General features: G+C 37.9%; 1 protein-coding gene across 1 annotated transcript in view; it reads left to right on the forward strand.

Moving 5' to 3' along the window:
- The window catches only part of FRK (fyn related Src family tyrosine kinase), a 47608-nt gene that overhangs the window by 24692 nt on the left and 3866 nt on the right, over positions 1 to 19050 (forward strand). Inside the window, exons 3-6 of the mRNA XM_058802885.1 lie at positions 4442 to 4602; positions 5222 to 5390; positions 14196 to 14354; positions 18065 to 18246. Coding sequence (XP_058658868.1) covers positions 4442 to 4602; positions 5222 to 5390; positions 14196 to 14354; positions 18065 to 18246 — 671 coding nt within the window. The remainder of the gene's footprint in view (positions 1 to 4441; positions 4603 to 5221; positions 5391 to 14195; positions 14355 to 18064; positions 18247 to 19050) is intronic.

The following is a 19050-nucleotide window of genomic DNA, read 5'->3' on the forward strand; positions in this document are numbered from 1 at the left end:
ACTGAACCAGCTTAGCTGAATGGCATCTATTTGTATTTTGCTCCCAAACTAATAGTATACATCCTGGTCTAGATGTTTTATGTCCATAATCTCATTATTACTGTTGACTCCTTGGAAAGCTAGTGCATTCTAAAGCAAACAATGAAATGTTTGTGTTGTGAGAAGCATTAGTAGGAAGGAAGGTAGTTCAGTTCACCAGGTTCCGTGGAGAAGAGAGATTTTCCTGCATCTTTCCTGTTTGTGCCATCAATAGGAACTATGAGACACTAAAGCTGAGGCAGAAGGATGGCTTCCATCTCTGTGGTAGCTGATACACTGACAAGAGAGAAGTCCCAACCCAATATTTTGGAATGTGTCTCTAATTTCTGTTTCAAATTTTTTCAGTCCAGAAACATTAGACCTCAAAAGTCCCATATTCTGTAGATATGACTGGTTTTGCTCTAGCTTTTATTGTTGTTTTGGTTTCATTGCAGAGTAGATGATATTGGCTTGAAGAGAAAACCTGGTTTTCAAAATTAAGATCTTTAAGGAAATATTTTAATTCTTCATCCAGCATGCCATTTAGGTAAAAAAAGAAGCTGAAGAGGAGGATTTTCTTTTTCTGTTACCCAAGAACCCATAAACTGATTTTATGACTTTTGTGCTTGATTTCATACTCATATGGACAATGAGATATATAAGATTTAATGTTAATGGAGACAAGTGATCTCCTTAGTAAAAAAAATTAAAAAATTTAAAAATTCAATCTTTCATGAAAATTACATTCTTTTACCTCTAAATTGCCTTGTTGGGAAAACTCTCAATTTGTAAGATTTGGATAATAAATAATTATTTAAATTAAAAACAAAAATTCATGTTCAGAAAGGTTTTTATCATCTGTGAATAGTGAAATGGAAAGCTCATCAAGCCAGATAGGCCCCTGACATGTGTTACTATAAATTTAGGGTGTTTGACATTTCAAAAATAGGTTTTTCCATTTTAAAAATGCACATGTTGTCGACAGATTTTTATGTTGATGACTCCAGCATCTGGTGTGAAATGTATTAAATTTTAAACATGTTGGTGCCATCTTAGATGTTGCCTCATTTTAATTAAAAGCCATAATTTAGATGTGCTCAGCTTAATTGAGTGTCATTGCCAATGATAGCAGGAGGCTCTGTACTTAGCCCATCACTGAATAATGGTATCTGAAAGACTTATTGCATTAAATAACAATGTAAATGCTTTGTGTTTTCTTCAGCTATTTTTTCCATTCTCCTAAAATAATGTTGTGTGTTTTCCTCTTGGCTTCCAGTGTAGGAAAAAGAGGTAGTTGTTTAAGGTAGCAGATTCATAGAACTGGGAAAATCACGGCTGTAACAAAGAGGATTGTCGCAGACATCTTTTCATTAAAATCCTTTCTTAGGATTTTTTCCTGCTGAAGCTGAGAAGTTTCAGCAACAAATGTAAACAATGGTTATCTGCTGCTGTGGAATGCAACAGGTGGATTCGTGATTGGTCTCCTGTGGATGTTTGGATTTGCTGACCACTCATGGCAGAGCTGCTCTCGCTTTCTGCTGGGACACAGATCTTTGTAAAGCATTCTTTTCTATTCTTAGCTTAGCTAGCCTTCTGAGAACTTTCCTTCTATTCCTTTTTAGTATAGTTATAATGTGGTGTATATATCATAAAATAATAAATCAAGCCTTCTGAACATAGAATCAACATCCTCACTTCTCTCTCATCCTCAAAACCCTTGTGACCACTGCCACAAGGATGATCTTGGATCTGCCTCTGCACCCGTTCTGTGCTGGTGAGAGTGATTTCATGAGTCACCTTCCTCCCACATCCACTCTGGGCATGGAGGCAGAGCAAGGTGCTGGTGGCAGTGCTACATGATAAGAGCTGGGGGAGGGCTGTTCCCAGGAGCTGTGTTGCTCCAAAACACGTTGGTTTTGGCAGTAAGAGAACATTAGTGTCTCCATGACTCATTTGGTGAAGGTGTGGACTCTGCTGATGCCACCATAAATTTTTGTGCCCTGGGGAAGAAGTAGTAAATTATTTTATTCACATTCTTCAGGTGGCAAAATCGACTTCTGCTTAACCTATCATGTGAAGATGGATAGCTGGGAGAGGATAATCCTTTTGCTAGACTGAAACCATGTAGAAATCTAATGGGGAGCTGTAATTCTTTTGGAAAGGGCAAGTTGAGGAGAAAACCTCTGCAGTCTTCAAACCCAGTTACTGTCAAGCTATGTGAGACTAAAATTACAATCCGGTCCTGGTTAGTGGTTAGAGATGACTGGAAGGGGTTATGGATAGTTCTTTCTTGAGTGATATGTGCTCTGTATAATTTTGGCAGAGGAGCCACACTGTGATGCAGAACTTCAATTGTATGCTGCAGGACTTATACAGCCAAACTCAGCCTTAAAATAAAAGTAAACAACCCCCTGTCAAATACTGCACTAATCTCAGCTACTTATTATGAGACATTATCAGTGCAGAAATTTTCTCCAGCTTCTCCACACGAATCACCACCTGACCTGCATGCTGTCAATCATAAGGCTTTGTAAAAGGCTCATTTAAGAAATTAGAGCACATCCTTCAAAGCAATTATTGCATAATTAATGTTAGCTACTTCACAAATAATAGTTATAATACTGCTAATAAATAAATCAGGTAGTCAAACTGCTATTATTTGTGATATATAACTGAGACTGGATTAACACAGTCATCCTGTTGGCCTTTTGTTCAATGCATCATAAAGACTAATTAATTTGTCTGGAATAATTTTCCTGTGAACTTTGGAAAAGTCATTACATTTTCAGTCTATCATTACTGAATTACTCTTTCCTTCATTTTGCTTCAGCACCATTTCCAAATGACACATCACAAAAGCATTCATAAATTTTACAGTTAAAAAGTAGTAATGATGGGTGTTAATTCAAAAAGAAATATGATTTGAAAAGTGCAATGTAATATGGATTTTGTTTACAAATATTCTCATTCCTGTCCTCATGCAGAATCGTAAGTTCCCAGATTCCTAAAAAGACTACCTGAGGTGGAGTATTTTGAAAAGCTCCTGTCTGCTCTCTGGTGGTCTTGGATGACAATCACACAGTACAGTGCAAAAATATTTGATCATCCACAAGAGTATTTAAGGAAGGAGAGATTTCCTCTTTGATTTCATCACTTAGATGGTGAGAGAAATTATTCTTCCTATCAGCTTTACTTATTTCATGCAACCAATCCTATATGCTTTCTACACACACTATGTAACCACATATTCCTCTGTCATTATAACCAAAGCTATTACCAAGATGCACACAGAGGCACAGTATAAAGAATCTACTTCTAGGTTTATTGTGTAACACTGTTAATGTTAGAGCTAACAGCTGTAGACTTCTTTGGAGCAAAATCAGTTACCCTTCTGTATGTAATATAAACTGTCTACTGCCCATTGAACATGGACAGTGATGTCTAAATAATGGAGGGTCCAGGAAATTACACCCACATAAGTGACTGAATACCTTTTCAGCTCTTCTGAACTGCCCTCTCTGATGATTCTGAGCCTGCTATTGCTTCTACTGATATTCATTTGTAAAGGTTTCTAAACTAGGGGTCTCCAAACATTTTTGTGTGCCTGTGTCTCTGTGTGTGTGTGTGATTTATATACATTTTTTGTCTCTCTTTGATCTTGTGCTGGTCTGTGTCTAGCCCCAGCAGGCAGTGACCCAGCCTTTATTCTGATATATCTAAGGAGTGCTCCAATGGTCACAGAGAGGGACACTGGCTGTCATGATAAGCAGATATCTTACAGGAAGTGAGGAATAGTCTTATTGGTTAAGACACAACAGATTAGAATAAAAAACATTCCACTGAAAGGGAATTAATCAACTTCCTGAAACACAGCATTATTCACCTGATTTTTACATATTCCAAACATGCACAAAATTTAGAAAAAACACTTGGAAGATTTTTTTCTACTTTTCAGAGAACTGTGGCTATGTGGATGCTATATCTACTTCCTCCAAAGTGCCTGCCAGTCCAGCAGCTGCTATTTGGAATGTTAACACTAAAATAAAGGAGGATAAAGAAAATATTAAAAACTGGCTAAATGATTGCTGTCAGTTAGATGCTTTTGACTGGTTTTGGTGTCTTCAAACATGGGAAACATGAACTGCCTCACAGAAGATATATTTATGTACTTCTAAATCAGTTCTTTTGGTGGAGAATCTCCAAATCTGAATAGCTGAAGACTGATAGACAAGAGGTGTTAAGCTATCTGAACAATGGGCTTTGGTTTGAAAGAAGCTTTTTTATAGTTGTCATATTTGGAACTAAAATAATTTATTTTAAGGTCCTCATAAATATATTTAGGAACATTATGGTGGTTTGGGTATAAATGATATTGTACCACTTCAATAATTCCTAGAAACTTAATATATTTAAATCTTTTTAGTTTTTGATGGTACATCTGTGAAGCACTACAGGATCAAAAGGATGGATGAAAGCTTTTTCCTAACCAGAAGGAAAACTTTTAAAACTTTGAATGAGTTGGTTGACTATTACAGCAAGAACAGTGATGGCCTCTGCGTGTTGCTCGGACAACCATGCCTAAAGGTAAGGCGTGGATGCTACACTGTGCAAACTAGTTTTTGTGAGCTAACTCATCAGATATCTGTCAGAAAGTGTTGACCCCATTTCTTCTACCATTTCAGAATGTTAATGATCTGCTCTTGTTTTCTGGAAGTTCTGGGTAGTGTTACAGTTTCATTCTTACGTTTGACAAATTAATAATAAAGTACCATGCCATTTTGAAAAAAATCATCAAGTGTTTGTTTGGGGGGGGGGCGGGGGAGGAATATGCCAATCATGATTTATGAATGCCTTTTTATAAATACATATGGAAATGAAATCTCCAACTTCATAACTCTAGCTGTCCATATGTAATTACTGAGGCAAAACCACAAGGTTCTGGCGACCAATACGTCATTGTTCAAAAAGCTTGCTAGAGGAATGATTTCTAATGTTTGCTTTTCATGGGAGGATTTCTTTAGCGTATTTCTAATTTCTAACAAAGAGCACCCAGTTTGAGGGTTGTATTTTATGTTCTTGGCTCACTTTATTGCATGTGTATACTCTAAGGAAACATTATTTATATCTGTTCCAGCTTTACATGAAATAGTTAACAATGATTTATATATGTTGTTGACATGTATTATTTATTTTCTTTTACGAGATACAAACTCCTGCTCCTTTTGATTTATCTTACCAAACTGTTGATCAGTGGGAGATAGACCGACGATCTCTGAAATTAGTGAAAAAATTAGGATCTGGTCAGTTTGGTGAAGTATGGGAAGGACTGTGGAATAATACCACCCCTGTGGCAATCAAAACATTAAAACCAGGTATGTGAATTATTCTTAAATGTTAATGAGCTATTAGCAAGAGTACTCCTTTACTTTTTAAATGCTGCCTATCTGTAAGAGCCTATCTGTATATATGCATTCATTCTTAAAATCCACACACCTAGAGATGAAGATTAGTAAAGCTCTAGGTCTAGATACTCTTTGGTATTTTGAATGAGAATTTTATACACTTTTCTGTTTCTAGATGAGCTGAATTAATTCAACATCTGTATCACATGAAAAGGCAACCACAACTAGAGTTGTACCTATTTTTTACAGTATTGTTTGTGTGGAAATGAGTCACTGTAGATTGAATAATCTGTAGGTGAAGTAATTGATTTGCAAGCAGTTTGTCATCTGTGGGGTTTTTCTAGGGATTAGGTGCTATACTACAGTGATTTCTTCCGTCGTATAGAATATTTACTATGCTAAGTTTGTACTTAAGGAGTGCTTTAATCCTAGTATTGCTTTTAATTTTTAAAAGTTTTAGATATACAACATTTATACTCACTATTTGCATGCAATATAAGATTGTGACTAATACAGTTTTTAGCATTTTTCTTAATTATGTTTCATTAACTTCAAATAATTTGTGCATTCTCAATTGACAACATAAAATATCTGCCAGCAGATGGCAAGAACCACATAGATAAGAGAGGCAGCTTGGATGATATACATGTTTTTAAAAAAGAGATAACAACATGAGCTGTGGTTAATTGAAAAAGCTTGTGTTGGGCACTAATGAACCTGATTCAGGAAGCAGAACAGATTCAGACCTTTGATTCAATATAACATCAATATGCTTGAGCACTGCTTGAATGGTCTACCGAACAGGGAAGAATTTAAGCATATGTTTCAAGGCTCCCTTGTATCAGGATATCTTTTGTGTTTTGGGACATGCAAACTGAAAGAAAATAAGCCCTCTTTTTTTCTTTCTGCTTAACTGAAAATATGAAATCTGTTCACACTGAAGACCTTCTATAATTCATATGAAAGACAATACTTTTTTCAGTGAACAGTGCATCTCCCTAGTGACTAAGCAAACAGAAACCAGCTTGAAATCTCTTTTTCACTGGAATAAACATAAGATTCGCTGCAGACTTGTTATGTATAGACTGGCACAGTATAATGGAAGAAACTCCTTCAGCTGTGATTCTTTTTGTAGTACCATAGTTCACCTGGGAAAAAGGGCTCGATTAACCAATAATTTTCTATCTCCGTTTTTTCCACTTTAGTCTGACTCTTGCTAAGGTCAACAGCAGTAGTTTCACTGATTGCATGCTGGGTTGTATTGAGTTAGGGCAGATAGAAGCCCCACCTGGATGCAATGCTTGGATAGCAGAGAGTTTGTGACCTAACACTGTGATAAGGAAACCGAACGTCACACATAGTGCTGCTCCAAATGAAGACTTTGATTCCCAAAGCTGTCTTGATAAATTATGTAGTTAATGTTGAATCTCTTATCACTGTACTTTGTGAATGATCTCATTCTACAAAAACAGTTCAAACAGTCACAAATGTAAGCAATTAACCTTGTAGTATCACTTCTTCAGGGAACTATCCTCTTCTATAAGTTGTTTTTCACTTATAGTGAAAGGCATTTGGAGTCTCTTACAGCAGTCAGCACATTGGTTTTCCATAGCTTGTTCTCATTGTTACTCATGAGGAATAACACTTCACTAATTAAAGACAAACCACAATACCCTCACCCTAATCTGAGTAACAAATGTTTATCTTGGTACTAATAAAATTTCAGCAAAGGGTAGGGTTGGTAATTTCATTCACCATAACATAATGTTGACAAATGAATGAAAAATATAATAGTTAATGAGTAATCAAGAAATATATAGTGTTGTCATGGTTTTGGCCTGGCACAGAGCCAGTGCCCCCATGAGAATACCCTCTCCCTGGTGTCTGCTGTGAGATGTGACCAGGAATAAGCAAAGCAGGCTCCAGCTTAGAAATAAAGAAAGAAAATAATAAAGAAATCTTTACTAACTAAACTACAAGACAAGAAGGGAAAAAACTATAAGGGAAAAATTGAAAACCTTACAAAAAGCACTTTCCTCCTCCTCCCTACCAAAATTTCCCAATGTAATACATTCCCCCAAATCACCAACTCTCAGTTCAGCACCACCCTTTAGAATACTCAATCTTCAGTTCATGAAGAGGAGAGGAGTCCTTCTTGCACCATAGGCTTCCCCTAGAAACACGCTGAAACCTCGTGTGTTTCCATGTCACTCAGCACCGCCCAGAAAGTCCTTTTGCCATCGTGACATCTTCCTTCCATGCCCAGTGCTCTCACCACTGTGCATGGACCAGAGCTGCTTTTAGGGTTGTCTTATAAGGATGCCTTGTCTCACACCAAAAAAGGCACAGTCTCTCCTTCGGGACATCTGTCCCCCCCATTTTTTTCTACCTCCTGGGGCCGAGGGGTACCCACACTGAGCCCTCCTGGTTCTGAGGCACTGCCTCCCCCTAAATGCAGTCTCTGTGTCACAGGGAAAAAAAATGGTTCTGTCTATGGCCACACAAGAAAAGTCCAGCCAAAAGGCCATTCCATCTCTCCCCCCACTCAGCCAGTCTTCTCCACTTCCATCGGGCCTGGTCCTTGTTATCTCATCTATTATCTCTCTTCTCATTCAGCTCCGAGGAGGATCAGCATTTTTGCAAGGTCCCAGTCATGCAAGAAAAGGGTTAAATATCTCAGTCTCTGCCTGTCTGGAGCTCCGGCACTCCCATGCTGCCCTGCCGGGCACCTTCTCGCTGCACTCCCCCCTTCTCCTCCTCGGCCGGCCGCTGTCATATTCCGTCGCCGGCTCTCCCTCTCTCTCTGCTGGGGGGGGGGCTGCCCGATGTCTCTTGGGGCTCCTCCACTCTTCCATCCTCAAGGGCCTCCTCACTCCCATCTCTGTCCAGGCCCAGGCCTACCACAAGGCTGCCCCTCCCCTGCCCAGCAGCAGGAGCTGGACGGGGGAGGGAGATCCGATCTCTTCGCCTCCAAGTCCCAAGACAGCTTGCCGGGGGCGCAGCTCTGGTTTTTAACCCCTGTGTGTTCTCAGAGGTGTGTCCAAACCCCACTGGCCACATCAGATGCCAATATCAAAATCTGAGCACCCATTGGTTTGACCACAGCATCCCAGAATTCCCACTTCTTCCTGGTCAAACCAGCACAAGTGTTGATCACTGGAGCTTCCAATATTCACATAAGCAATGTTTCAGGCTAGAAGTGTAACACATTGTAAAATGCACCTCTCCTGTAGCTTGGCTCAAAGATCTAAATCTCTTGTCTTTACACTGGGGCGGGAGGGAGTGTATTTTAAACTACAGACTTTTCACTAAGCTGTTTTACAGTGTAGACTCTCTGGACATGCAAGCCATCAGAAAAACAGAAGAGTGTGTTAAACTCAAAGTGATCTGACAAATGTAAGGGGCTGAGATGGAAAGAGTTCTGCTAAAAAGGCTTTACCACCAGAGAAATTGTGAAATGGAACAATGCTATTATTACCAAGCAGGAGCAGGTTGATCAAGGGTAATCACTTGGTGAACAATAGATAAGAGTATAATGCAATCAGATTGTCATAGATTTATAGGTCTTAAGGCCAGAAAGGATTTCTGTAACTTTGGGGTTTTCTGTTGAGCATTATTTTGCACTGTATATCTGTTCTAGACCATATGTAGTCGGAATACTTTACTGTTATATGCCATTACACATCATGCCTCTGCTGGGATTAGCATTTCTATTTAATCAAAACACAGCTTGTTCTTGACTAAACAATAATGAGAAGTCCTCTAGTCCTAAGATGAAGGAACTGTAAGAATCTGCACCTAATTTCACATTTGAATTTTCCTGATGTCTTCTTTTTAACCCTTGCTATGTCTTCTTGTAATAAAATAAAAGCCTATTTGAATGTATTAGTTGTTCTTTCCATTCTTGTTTAACCAATTTTCAGTTGTCTTTAGAAAGGTTAAATGCAGTTTCTTGCTATATAGTGTCCTTCTCATTTCTCAAACAATTTTTTTCTGGACTTAAACTAATCTCTAGCTATTGCTAGTAAAAGGCTTAAAATCAATGATGCCAATGGCATCCTGGCCTGAATCAGCAATAGTGCGGCCAGGGAGACCAGGGTGGAGACCATTGTCCCTCTCTGCTCAGTGCTGGTGAGGTTACACCTCAAATCCTATATCCAGAAAGAGAATTCTCCAGAACAAAAGCAAAACACCATAATCACAAAACCAAAGTAAACAATTTGCGCACAATCCACCCCTTGTCCCTCTAGCACAATTACAACAACTGAAAATATTTTACATCATTCCATTCTTTACTCTCAAATATCATTGTCAATGTCTTGCCCATTACTTCTCCTTATTCTTTTACAATCTGTTGATCAGTGTGGCTGTATACAGAAAGCAGAAGTAATTTGATGCTTTCATTCAGATAATTCTCTTATTTGTCCACTGGTTCACTTATCTCTGCTTTGGAGACATCTGTGACATTTTACCAGCTATAGCCATGAATGTGTGAATGAAAAAACAAAACGTAAGAGCATCTTTGCCTCTGACTATTGAGCCGTTGACCCATAGTTTTCAAAGAGGTGCAGGGATCAGTAGATAGGAAAACAGTCTAGAAACCAGCAGTTACTATTTCTGGTTTTGGCTCTGCACAGCACTATCTTGATGCAGGTCCCTGAACATGTCATTTCACATTTCTGTTTTTATTTCTTCACTGAGACACTGGATTTTTCTATTTAAGTGGAAATCATTGCAGCAGGGATTTGCACTTTGTCCTATGTTGAGTGTGATGGATTTTCTAGAACCTATTGTCTGGGCTAGCTTGCTTCTCCAGCTGTCAGCAAGTGAAGCAGACATCTATCATCACCAATTAATTGTATCTGATAAAGTTCCTTATGCCTGTTGAAGCTGACACATACATTTGTCATTATCACATTGTAAAGCATCTCCCAAGCTTCTCTCTGCATGGAAAATGTCCAAGCATGCTTTTTTTTCCAGGAGGTTTTTCCAAAATAGTGTCTGGGTTGGTACTGTCAGTGGAGTTTTTCATAACATTTTCATTTCTCTAATTTTTCATATCCTTAATACATATGCAATGTAAAAAGCTTTGCACTCAGGGAAGTACCCCAGTTTCCCTGAGAACAAAAGAGATTTTTTTATTCCATTTAATTCAGTATGTGGCCTTACACTGATATGTAAGTTTACTTCTCCATGGTGACAAAGCTGCTTGGGAACATCCAGAAACATAAATTATTCATCTGTTAATAGGAATAGGCTGTTTTAGTTTCTTGTGTTGCCAAATTCTTAGTTTTTAAACTTTATTTCTTTATTACTCATAAAATTCTTCAGAAGATCATAGTTATATGCTTAATGCAGTCTCCACATAAATTAATTTTCTATAAACTTCAGTTAGAGGTCTAGGTTCTTTTGAAGCACAAGGGTACTTTGAAGCAATTTGGGAAGGTTTATTGAAAAGTTGCAAACAAAGGGTCTTGTGACAGGTTTATCAAATATTTAAGGGCCATTTACATTTAGGCAAGTAGAATCTGGAAAATAACTAACCTTCCTCTCTAACTCATTTCCAGGTTATCAGTGTTTATCTTAGAATGTGAAGCTTCCTCAGATCTAGAACAAAATATTTTCAAAGATAAGTTAATCAGAATTGATATATCTGTTTTAAGTAGGCTTAAGTTAGAGGTGATTCCTGGCAAAGCAGCACAACAGAACATCTCAAAGGAAGAGATTCTAACATTTTGTTCTGGAGAGTGGCTTTGACATTTAGAAAAACATTTTTCATTCAAAAATCAGATTATCAAGACCATATTTTCTTTAGGTCCTAATAAATTTACTCCCAAACTGGTATCTTAGACAATAGAAACCTCCACTTGTTTCAATAAAGGCTTATGTTAACTGATTGTTTTATGACCAAGTAGTTTCTACTTACAGTAACCTGCTCTTTATCTTGTGTTTACCACTAATAGGTGAAAATGTGTATTTCATTAAAAACATACATATTCAACTACAAGTTAAACCCCCCTCAGTTATTTGAAACTCCATTTGGCATGTGTTTCCTGCCTCAAAGGGATGTACTGTAAATTCTTTGCCACTATTGTGACAGGCTTTATCCAACTAATTTGTAACAAGCATGTTTGGTTTCTTTTAGAGGCAGTTTTTAATTTGCTTATTCAGTTGCTGAAACATATTCTTAGGCAGAACACTCATAAAGACACTTTTAAATTTTTTTCAGTTGGCATCCAATCTTCTTATGAAGTACAATATAAGATCTACAGGGCTGTGGGGGATTGGGGCACTGTCTGCTACTTGTGCTATTTAAAGATATAAACTAAGTAAAACTGAAGGTTACATGTGCTCTGTAAAGCATGCAGGAAATACTTATTGATCTTTTTCTGGTTTGTTATCATTATTGTCACTGTTATTTGCTTTTACAGCGTAGAAAAAGATTTGCAGCTATTCAGCTAATGGAAAACTTTCTTCTTGATCAATTTATTGAAAGTTGTCATATCTGAAAAACATGTTGCTTGGTTTCAGTTTATTGGGAGAAGTTTATAGCATGATTAAATTGAGAAATTCCTTGTAGGCAAACTTTGATGGTGGGAACAAATCAGACTGTCAAATTCTATGGTGTGAAGAAATCCTGTATAATGATCCATAGAGGGTCCATGATTTGGTAGACCCTAACTGAGCAAGTAGTTCATCGTTTTTAGGATCAACTTGTCAAATCTTGGCACTGATGCTAAATCATAATTCACACTGATGCATTTGCTTCTGGAGGCAGAATGCTTGTCACCATGCAGCTGTAGATTTTTGGTTGATTTTTATGACAAAGCATATATCTTGAAACAAGTAAGCAAATGGGGTAAAATTTTAAATAAATATCAAAGTGAGTCCAAACCCTATAAAGACAACCTTATCAATTATTTTTTTAAATCTAGAATTGGTGGAAAGCTTGAATAAATCTGTAAAGATTGTGCTGTTCTAAACAAGAAAAGGATGTAGAGTAATCGCAGATATTTTGGGTTTTCTCCCTGTCTCAATCTCTGCTTTATCCAGACCAGGTGTGATCATTTACTCTTTGTGAAGGCCCCCACTTTCCTCTGACAATGAGTAAAGAAAATGAGTATAGCTTGTACCTGTTGAGGAGATGCATTATTGGCTGCTTGCCATTTATTGATGGAAATCCAAATACTTTGACCACTCCTCCTAATGACATCCTATGAAGTCTCACCAAATTGGGCAATATGGGATTGCCAAGGGAAGTATGGAGAAATGGAAGTGGGGAGTACCTGTTCCTTGCAATGTAATCTTTGCTCTCCCATGTAGCAATGTCAAGGGGCTCTTTTTTCATAAAGTCTATGTCAGGAGTATTTCTGAATCTTTCCTCTTGTATTGATGCGAGGATAAGAAATCACACATCATTCCTATGTTTTGGGAAATAGGCTGGGGCATTTTTCAGGAGGTAACATTTAAGGTAGATGTTGGGTGAACAGGCTGATTTTCTAGTCCTTTTTGTAGAACAAAGTATCGGTTGGAATTTTATTGCTGAGCCATTTAACATCCTCCAAGAGTTTCACTTAATTTAAACATCCATGTTTGGAACACAATCAAACTCCCAAATGAACCTTATATATTACCTAATATTAAAAAAAACAACCATAAAGACTCTTATTCTTGCAGCCTTGGTTTCTCAAATTACTTAGTCTGCTTGCTGAGTAAGATGAGTTTGTTTTTAAACACGGCATAGAGCAGAATAAGTTGGATAACTAGATATTTTCCTCTCCAATCTTAACTGCAATATTTTCTTAATTAAAGTATTTTGATTTGGGAGGAAGGAGACATGTGAGTAGTTAAATAATTTCACATTTGCATGTACAAGCGTTTTGAAGGAGATGTTATTCACCAGCTTCCTCAAACACCTGACAATATCTGATCACTACTGGATCATTATCTAGAAAGCTTTGATTTTTTATTTGTTCATGTTTTCCTAATCAATCCCCTATTCAGGATACATGACCTTTAATTCTACATTTGCCATGACTTTGGCTTCCTGTGCCACTTCTGACTGCTTCTTTGACATAGTTTCTGCATTGGTTCACTATATATATGAAAAGAACTAGAGATGTTATGATCTTATGTAACACTTAAAAAGTTGGTGTCATTTGCTGCTAAGACACTTTGGCATTTAAGGGATTGTAAAATTAATGTTACATCTGTGCATACATTGGTATTTCTGATAGGGTTGCTATTGCATGATCATTATAAATAGTTATTTGTTTTTGTATATATAAAATGCACACACCATCTCTGCATATGCTAAACTGATTTCAGTGCTTTCAGGCTTCAATTGGTGAAGCTGAAAATATAGTGCAACAAATTTTTATTGCAGCACTATTTTTCTCTCAGAAATTTTGTGTTCATTACCTAGACACTCTCACTTCAGTTTCTGATCCTTTCATTAACCAGTTGATAGTCTAAAATGTATCCCTTAACATTCTAGCCTTGCTTTTTTTTCCTGTTTGGAGGAGTCCTGGGGGTGGTTGATTTTAGCCTTTATATTTCTGGTGGCTGGGACACATATGCTCTCTGTCCCTACACAACGGGCATGTTTCACTCATTAAATTTTGTTTCAGCTACACTGTCTGTTTTCTGTGGGAACTGTGAAGATTTGAGATGTTAATTACTTTCAAAACCAGAAAACAATATCAGTTACTCCCTTAAGATTGCTGGTAGAAAGCCCTTTAATAACCTTGGTTTCGTTATATGCTGTTGTTTCAGGTTCAATGGATCCAAAAGATTTTCTGAGGGAAGCACAAATAATGAAGAACTTGAGACATCCAAAGCTTATACAGCTTTATGCTGTCTGCACTTTGGAGGACCCAATTTATATTATTACTGAGCTGATGAGATATGGAAGTCTTTTAGAATACCTTAAAAGTAAGCAAATTACTCTAAACTCATTTTAAGGGTGCTACAGTTTAGTAAATACACTAACATAAAAGATAGGAGTACAACATCCTAGTTTAAGGTAAAAGCTGCATTATTTGTCATGTGTGGGGGTGAGAAAAGCAGAAAGGTTTATGAATTTTTGACAACCAAAATATTTTAAAAGTAGGAAGGAATCACATCCACAGTCTGATTCTTGCCTTATAATGGCTCATATTTTTTCATCCAGTTCTAGGAATAGATGGGAACATACACAAAGGAATAAAAATATAAGTATCCAGAAGGATAGGTCATCATATTTGACATGAAACAGAAGTACTTCCACAAAATGTACTTAACTGCTTTGAAAACTATTACTAGTCAGGGATAGCTTTTCACTACAAATTTGTCTCTTGCCTATCTCATCAGGGCTTTTATCTCAGTAGCACTTCAAAGTGCTCTTTTGAAGGCAAATAATAATTAAAAATAAAATTGTACAGCCTGGAACAGACTAGCATAATGATTGCACTTTTAAGCTCACTCCTGTTATTGGGAAATTCTTGATTCTAGTGTTGCTACCCATTTTCAGTTTAGCAGATGTCTGTGAGATGCTAAATGTCTTTAAAGCTGTAATGATTTCTTGAAGACAAAATGTTTACCACGGCTGTCATGCTGAATTTCTTCTCTGTTTACAGCCCATAAAGCAAAGACCTGTGTAATACCACAGACAGCATTTGCCATGACACATGCCTTCCCCCATCTTCTCTGCGGAACCATTTTTAAAGGAGAGTCTGTCCATGCACAATTACAGCTAAAGAAATCTCTGACACAGAGACAGGAGCTTCCCACAACGGGTCTGCCATGACCTTGGGCCAGATCATCCACAGTTCTGTAGGCATTTGCTGGCCAGAGGTAGCAAGGCACAAATTTCCTTCAAATCCTCATCTTTGGTGCCTTTGTGTGTAGATTGCAGCTTATCTGATTGAAAGAGCCTGGCACATCAGGAAATGATTGCTGTGCATGGAAACATTTATTGCACTGGAGAAATAGCTCTGAGAAAGGCAGGATGAGTCACAGCTGTTGCAGAGGTGAAAATTGACCTATTAGTGTGCATAGAGTAAACATGTCCAGAGCACTTCAGTGCTGCAGCCTCTGTGTGGATCAGCTGCCAGCATGAGCACAGCACTTTGCTCCTTGCCTAAGTGCCCGCTCCTGTAGCTCTTCATCAGAGGCTGTGGAAAGTCAGCTGGTTTCCACGCAGCCACCAAGATATCCATAAAAATGCCCAGTTGAAACCCAGTCTAGTGGTATCCCTCTTTGTCTGATGGCCGATGCACAGGGAGGTGCACAGAACTAAGAGGTAGAGGCAGAGATCCAAGGGTTTTGATAGGGATTGTGGTCAGAGCAAAGTCATTGCTGTCAGTGAGACTAATAAGGAAAAAGATTTGAAGCTCATATAGAGCTCTGTGGCTGGAAGTGATCTATATCAGCTGGAGTGCACAGCTCCTGGTAAGTTTTCTTGAGATTCAGCCTCTGCAGGAAACAGGAAAATATTTTCAGAAGGTTTCTGTCTCTGTGTGCACTATGGGTAAATAAAGCAAACTAGAGTGGAGGAAAGTCCAGAGATATTCTTTGTTCCTATTCCCCTCCTAGAACAGTATGGTATGCTTTTCCAGCTTTAAAAGTCCCTAATATTTTATTCACAGTTACTATCACACTTCCCCATAATGACAGCTACTTAATAATGATGGACATGGGAATTCCCTGTGCACACTGTAAATGTACTTTGGGAGAGTTCTTGATGAGCACTGTTATGCAGAGTCATTGAGCTGCCACCAGTATGAGAAAAATGCACCTGAAAACTTTTCTTTGTTATTGGAAGTGAATGAGATTGTCATAAATGTATGACTGCTTTTATCAATTCTGATGGGCCTAGGGCTTGTTCTGGCAGGTATGCAGTCTTGAAATTCAGTGAATTATTGTGGAGGCAATGCCCTCACTGGAGAAAGTGCTGCTTATTTATTTTTCTCTTTTTTATTGTCAGATATCTGTCAATGAGAATATTTTCCTGTATTTTCTATATGAGTGATTATGATAGATTGCTTAGAATGGGGTGCAGACCCCAAGACTTCTTTAATATTTTCTATAATAAATTTTTCATATGAGGTTGAGGGTTTTGTCAAAAAATATTAGTAAAAAAGGACATGGAGGTGCTACATTTTCTCGATCAGTTAAAGAATAATCCATGGGATTATTTATAAATTCAGCAGTAGTGCCTGATTTTGAGTGTGAAAGTTATATAAACATATCTATATCTATGGCTAGCTGGCTAGATATAAACTTAGAGTAGCCTTCCACTACCTAATGGGAGCCTATAAGAGAGCTGGAGAGGGACTTTTTACAAAGCTAGGTAGTGACAGGACAAGGGGGAATGGCTTTAAATGGAAACGTGGTAGGTTTACATTAGTGGGATGAAAAAGTTCCATCAAATAAAATGCCAGAACTGGAGAAGGCTATTTAAAACAGTACTAAGACATGCTATCACTGTAAATCAATTAAAAATAATTGAGAGAAAACTGCCAGCTACAAAAGTTTTATTCCTCTAACACAGAGGCAGTAAGTAAAAGTCACCAAGCTGATGACAGAGAGCTGCCAATAAGCCTAGCAGCAAGGATTCAGCTTTTTGATATCAAGGCTCTGAAACAAAGTTGAAATTGTTTAGAGTGTTAGAGGCTACAGAGGTAGTAAGCCATGCTTCAGTGCTGCAGCATTTGGGATTGTGTGAATTGATCCTTGAATGTAATACTGATTTGGCTTACAATCAATTACCTCCTGGTTTAAATTCTTGGCATTGAGAAGGTTGGTTAGCTGTTCCCAAAATGCCACAAAATTGGACTCTAATGTGTTATACCACAATGAATTTTTTTTTTTTGTTTGTTACCCATTTTACAATTTTTGGCTGCAGTTTTTAATGGCCTGAGACTCCTTAATTTGTAGAGGCAAGTTGCTCAGCTCAAAGTTCTTCTACTATGTTGTTTGAACAATGATCTTCAATTGCCAAATCTCAATTTCTGGAATTTGGTGGTGGGAATGACATGCACATTGCTTCAAAAAGTTCTACTGGAGAAGGAGGCAGCTTGAAATCATCTCAAGGAGTCCTACTCCTGAGTAGCAACAACAGAGATAACAGCATGAAGCAGTCAAGTGGACTGGAAAGTGAAAATTAGTTATACTTGACAGCAGATGGTATTTTTCCTAGTCAGAATCATTGGAGAACAGGGAACAAGGACAGTTTTGTGATTTTCCATCTTTAGTCAGCTCTAGCTACAACCACTGGGTACGGACATAAACTCTTACTCACAGTTCAGAACAGTTTTATGAACCCTTAATATCAGAAAGGTGCATACTATGTTACTATCAATAGATAAAATATTTTCTTTTCGGACTGCATCAGCAGCTCCTTCCTGGCTTTGATTAACTCTTGCATGTAGTATCTACTGTTTTAGAGAAGATGGGACAAGCATTGTTGCTCAGTTATTGGGAAATAATTAATGTAATTCAGTAATCTCTGTCATTTGGCTGGGCTGTTACCTTATTGTATTGCATGATTTGGTTTATTTGTGTTGGCTTTTTTGAACCAGGCAGGTTTTCAGTTATTTATGTCTGAAATCAGCATCTTGTTGATGTTTTTACATTGTTCTTGTAATCTCCTTTTAAAACAGAAGATGGAGGCTCTCAAATCTCCCTGACACATCAAATAGACATGGCTGCTCAGGTAGCTTCTGGGATGGCATACCTTGAATCTCAGAACTATATCCATCGGGATCTGGCAGCCAGGAATGTTCTTGTTGGTGAGCACAATGTTTACAAAGTGGCAGACTTCGGACTTGCAAGAGTTTTTAAGGTAAAGTTGTGAGAGGCTTAATTGTCCCCCCTTTTAACGCTGGAGAGCAAGGTGGAAGAGGCCAACTAAAGAATGAATTGACGGGTTAAGACAAAGGCAAGCCCAGGGAGAAAAGGACCTATAACATGTTCACTTGTATCTTCTACCTGCATTATCCCATGTGAGGTCAGAAGTTGTCCTGTGCCTTTGTGTCAGTCTGAAGAATCTTGGTGTCTGCTTTCCTCCCAGCCACCCAGGAAGGATCCTGGCAATACCCAGCTTTATCCACAGTGTTTGCAACATGGAGAGGACTGATGGAAAGATTGTACACCTGGGCCTGTAAGGCAAAGCATATAAAAATGTATTGACATATATTCTCTCCTTGTTCACTTCCCCACTGCCTCCATGGTGCTTGTGATCACAGGTAGTAATCCTAAAAGGACCTTATTCCTGTCCACAGCTAACAGCAACATTTGTAAAGTGAGCTCTCAGAGCTTTAAGTCTGATGCAAATTCTTTGCCACTGCACTGTTTTGTTTTTTTTCTCTAGTCCTTGAAGGCAGAGAATGCCAAGGGTCACCAGCTAAAGCATCCCTTTGGAAGAGCTGTGGTTTAGAAATGAGATTTCCTACCTCTGAAAATTATTTAATCAGTGTTGGAAAGATTTATTTTGCTATATTTTATGGATTTCAATATGAAATCCATAATTTCTGAGGCTGTGCTTGGATTTTATTATTTATTTATGTTCTTGCACTGAGAAGGAAAAACAGAGAAAAAGGTCTTCTACTTCTCATTTTGTTTTTCCATTTCGACAGCAGAAATTGAA

The sequence above is a fragment of the Ammospiza caudacuta genome, chromosome 3, assembly GCF_027887145.1.
Source record: "Ammospiza caudacuta isolate bAmmCau1 chromosome 3, bAmmCau1.pri, whole genome shotgun sequence".
NCBI classification, from domain to species: domain Eukaryota; kingdom Metazoa; phylum Chordata; class Aves; order Passeriformes; family Passerellidae; genus Ammospiza; species Ammospiza caudacuta.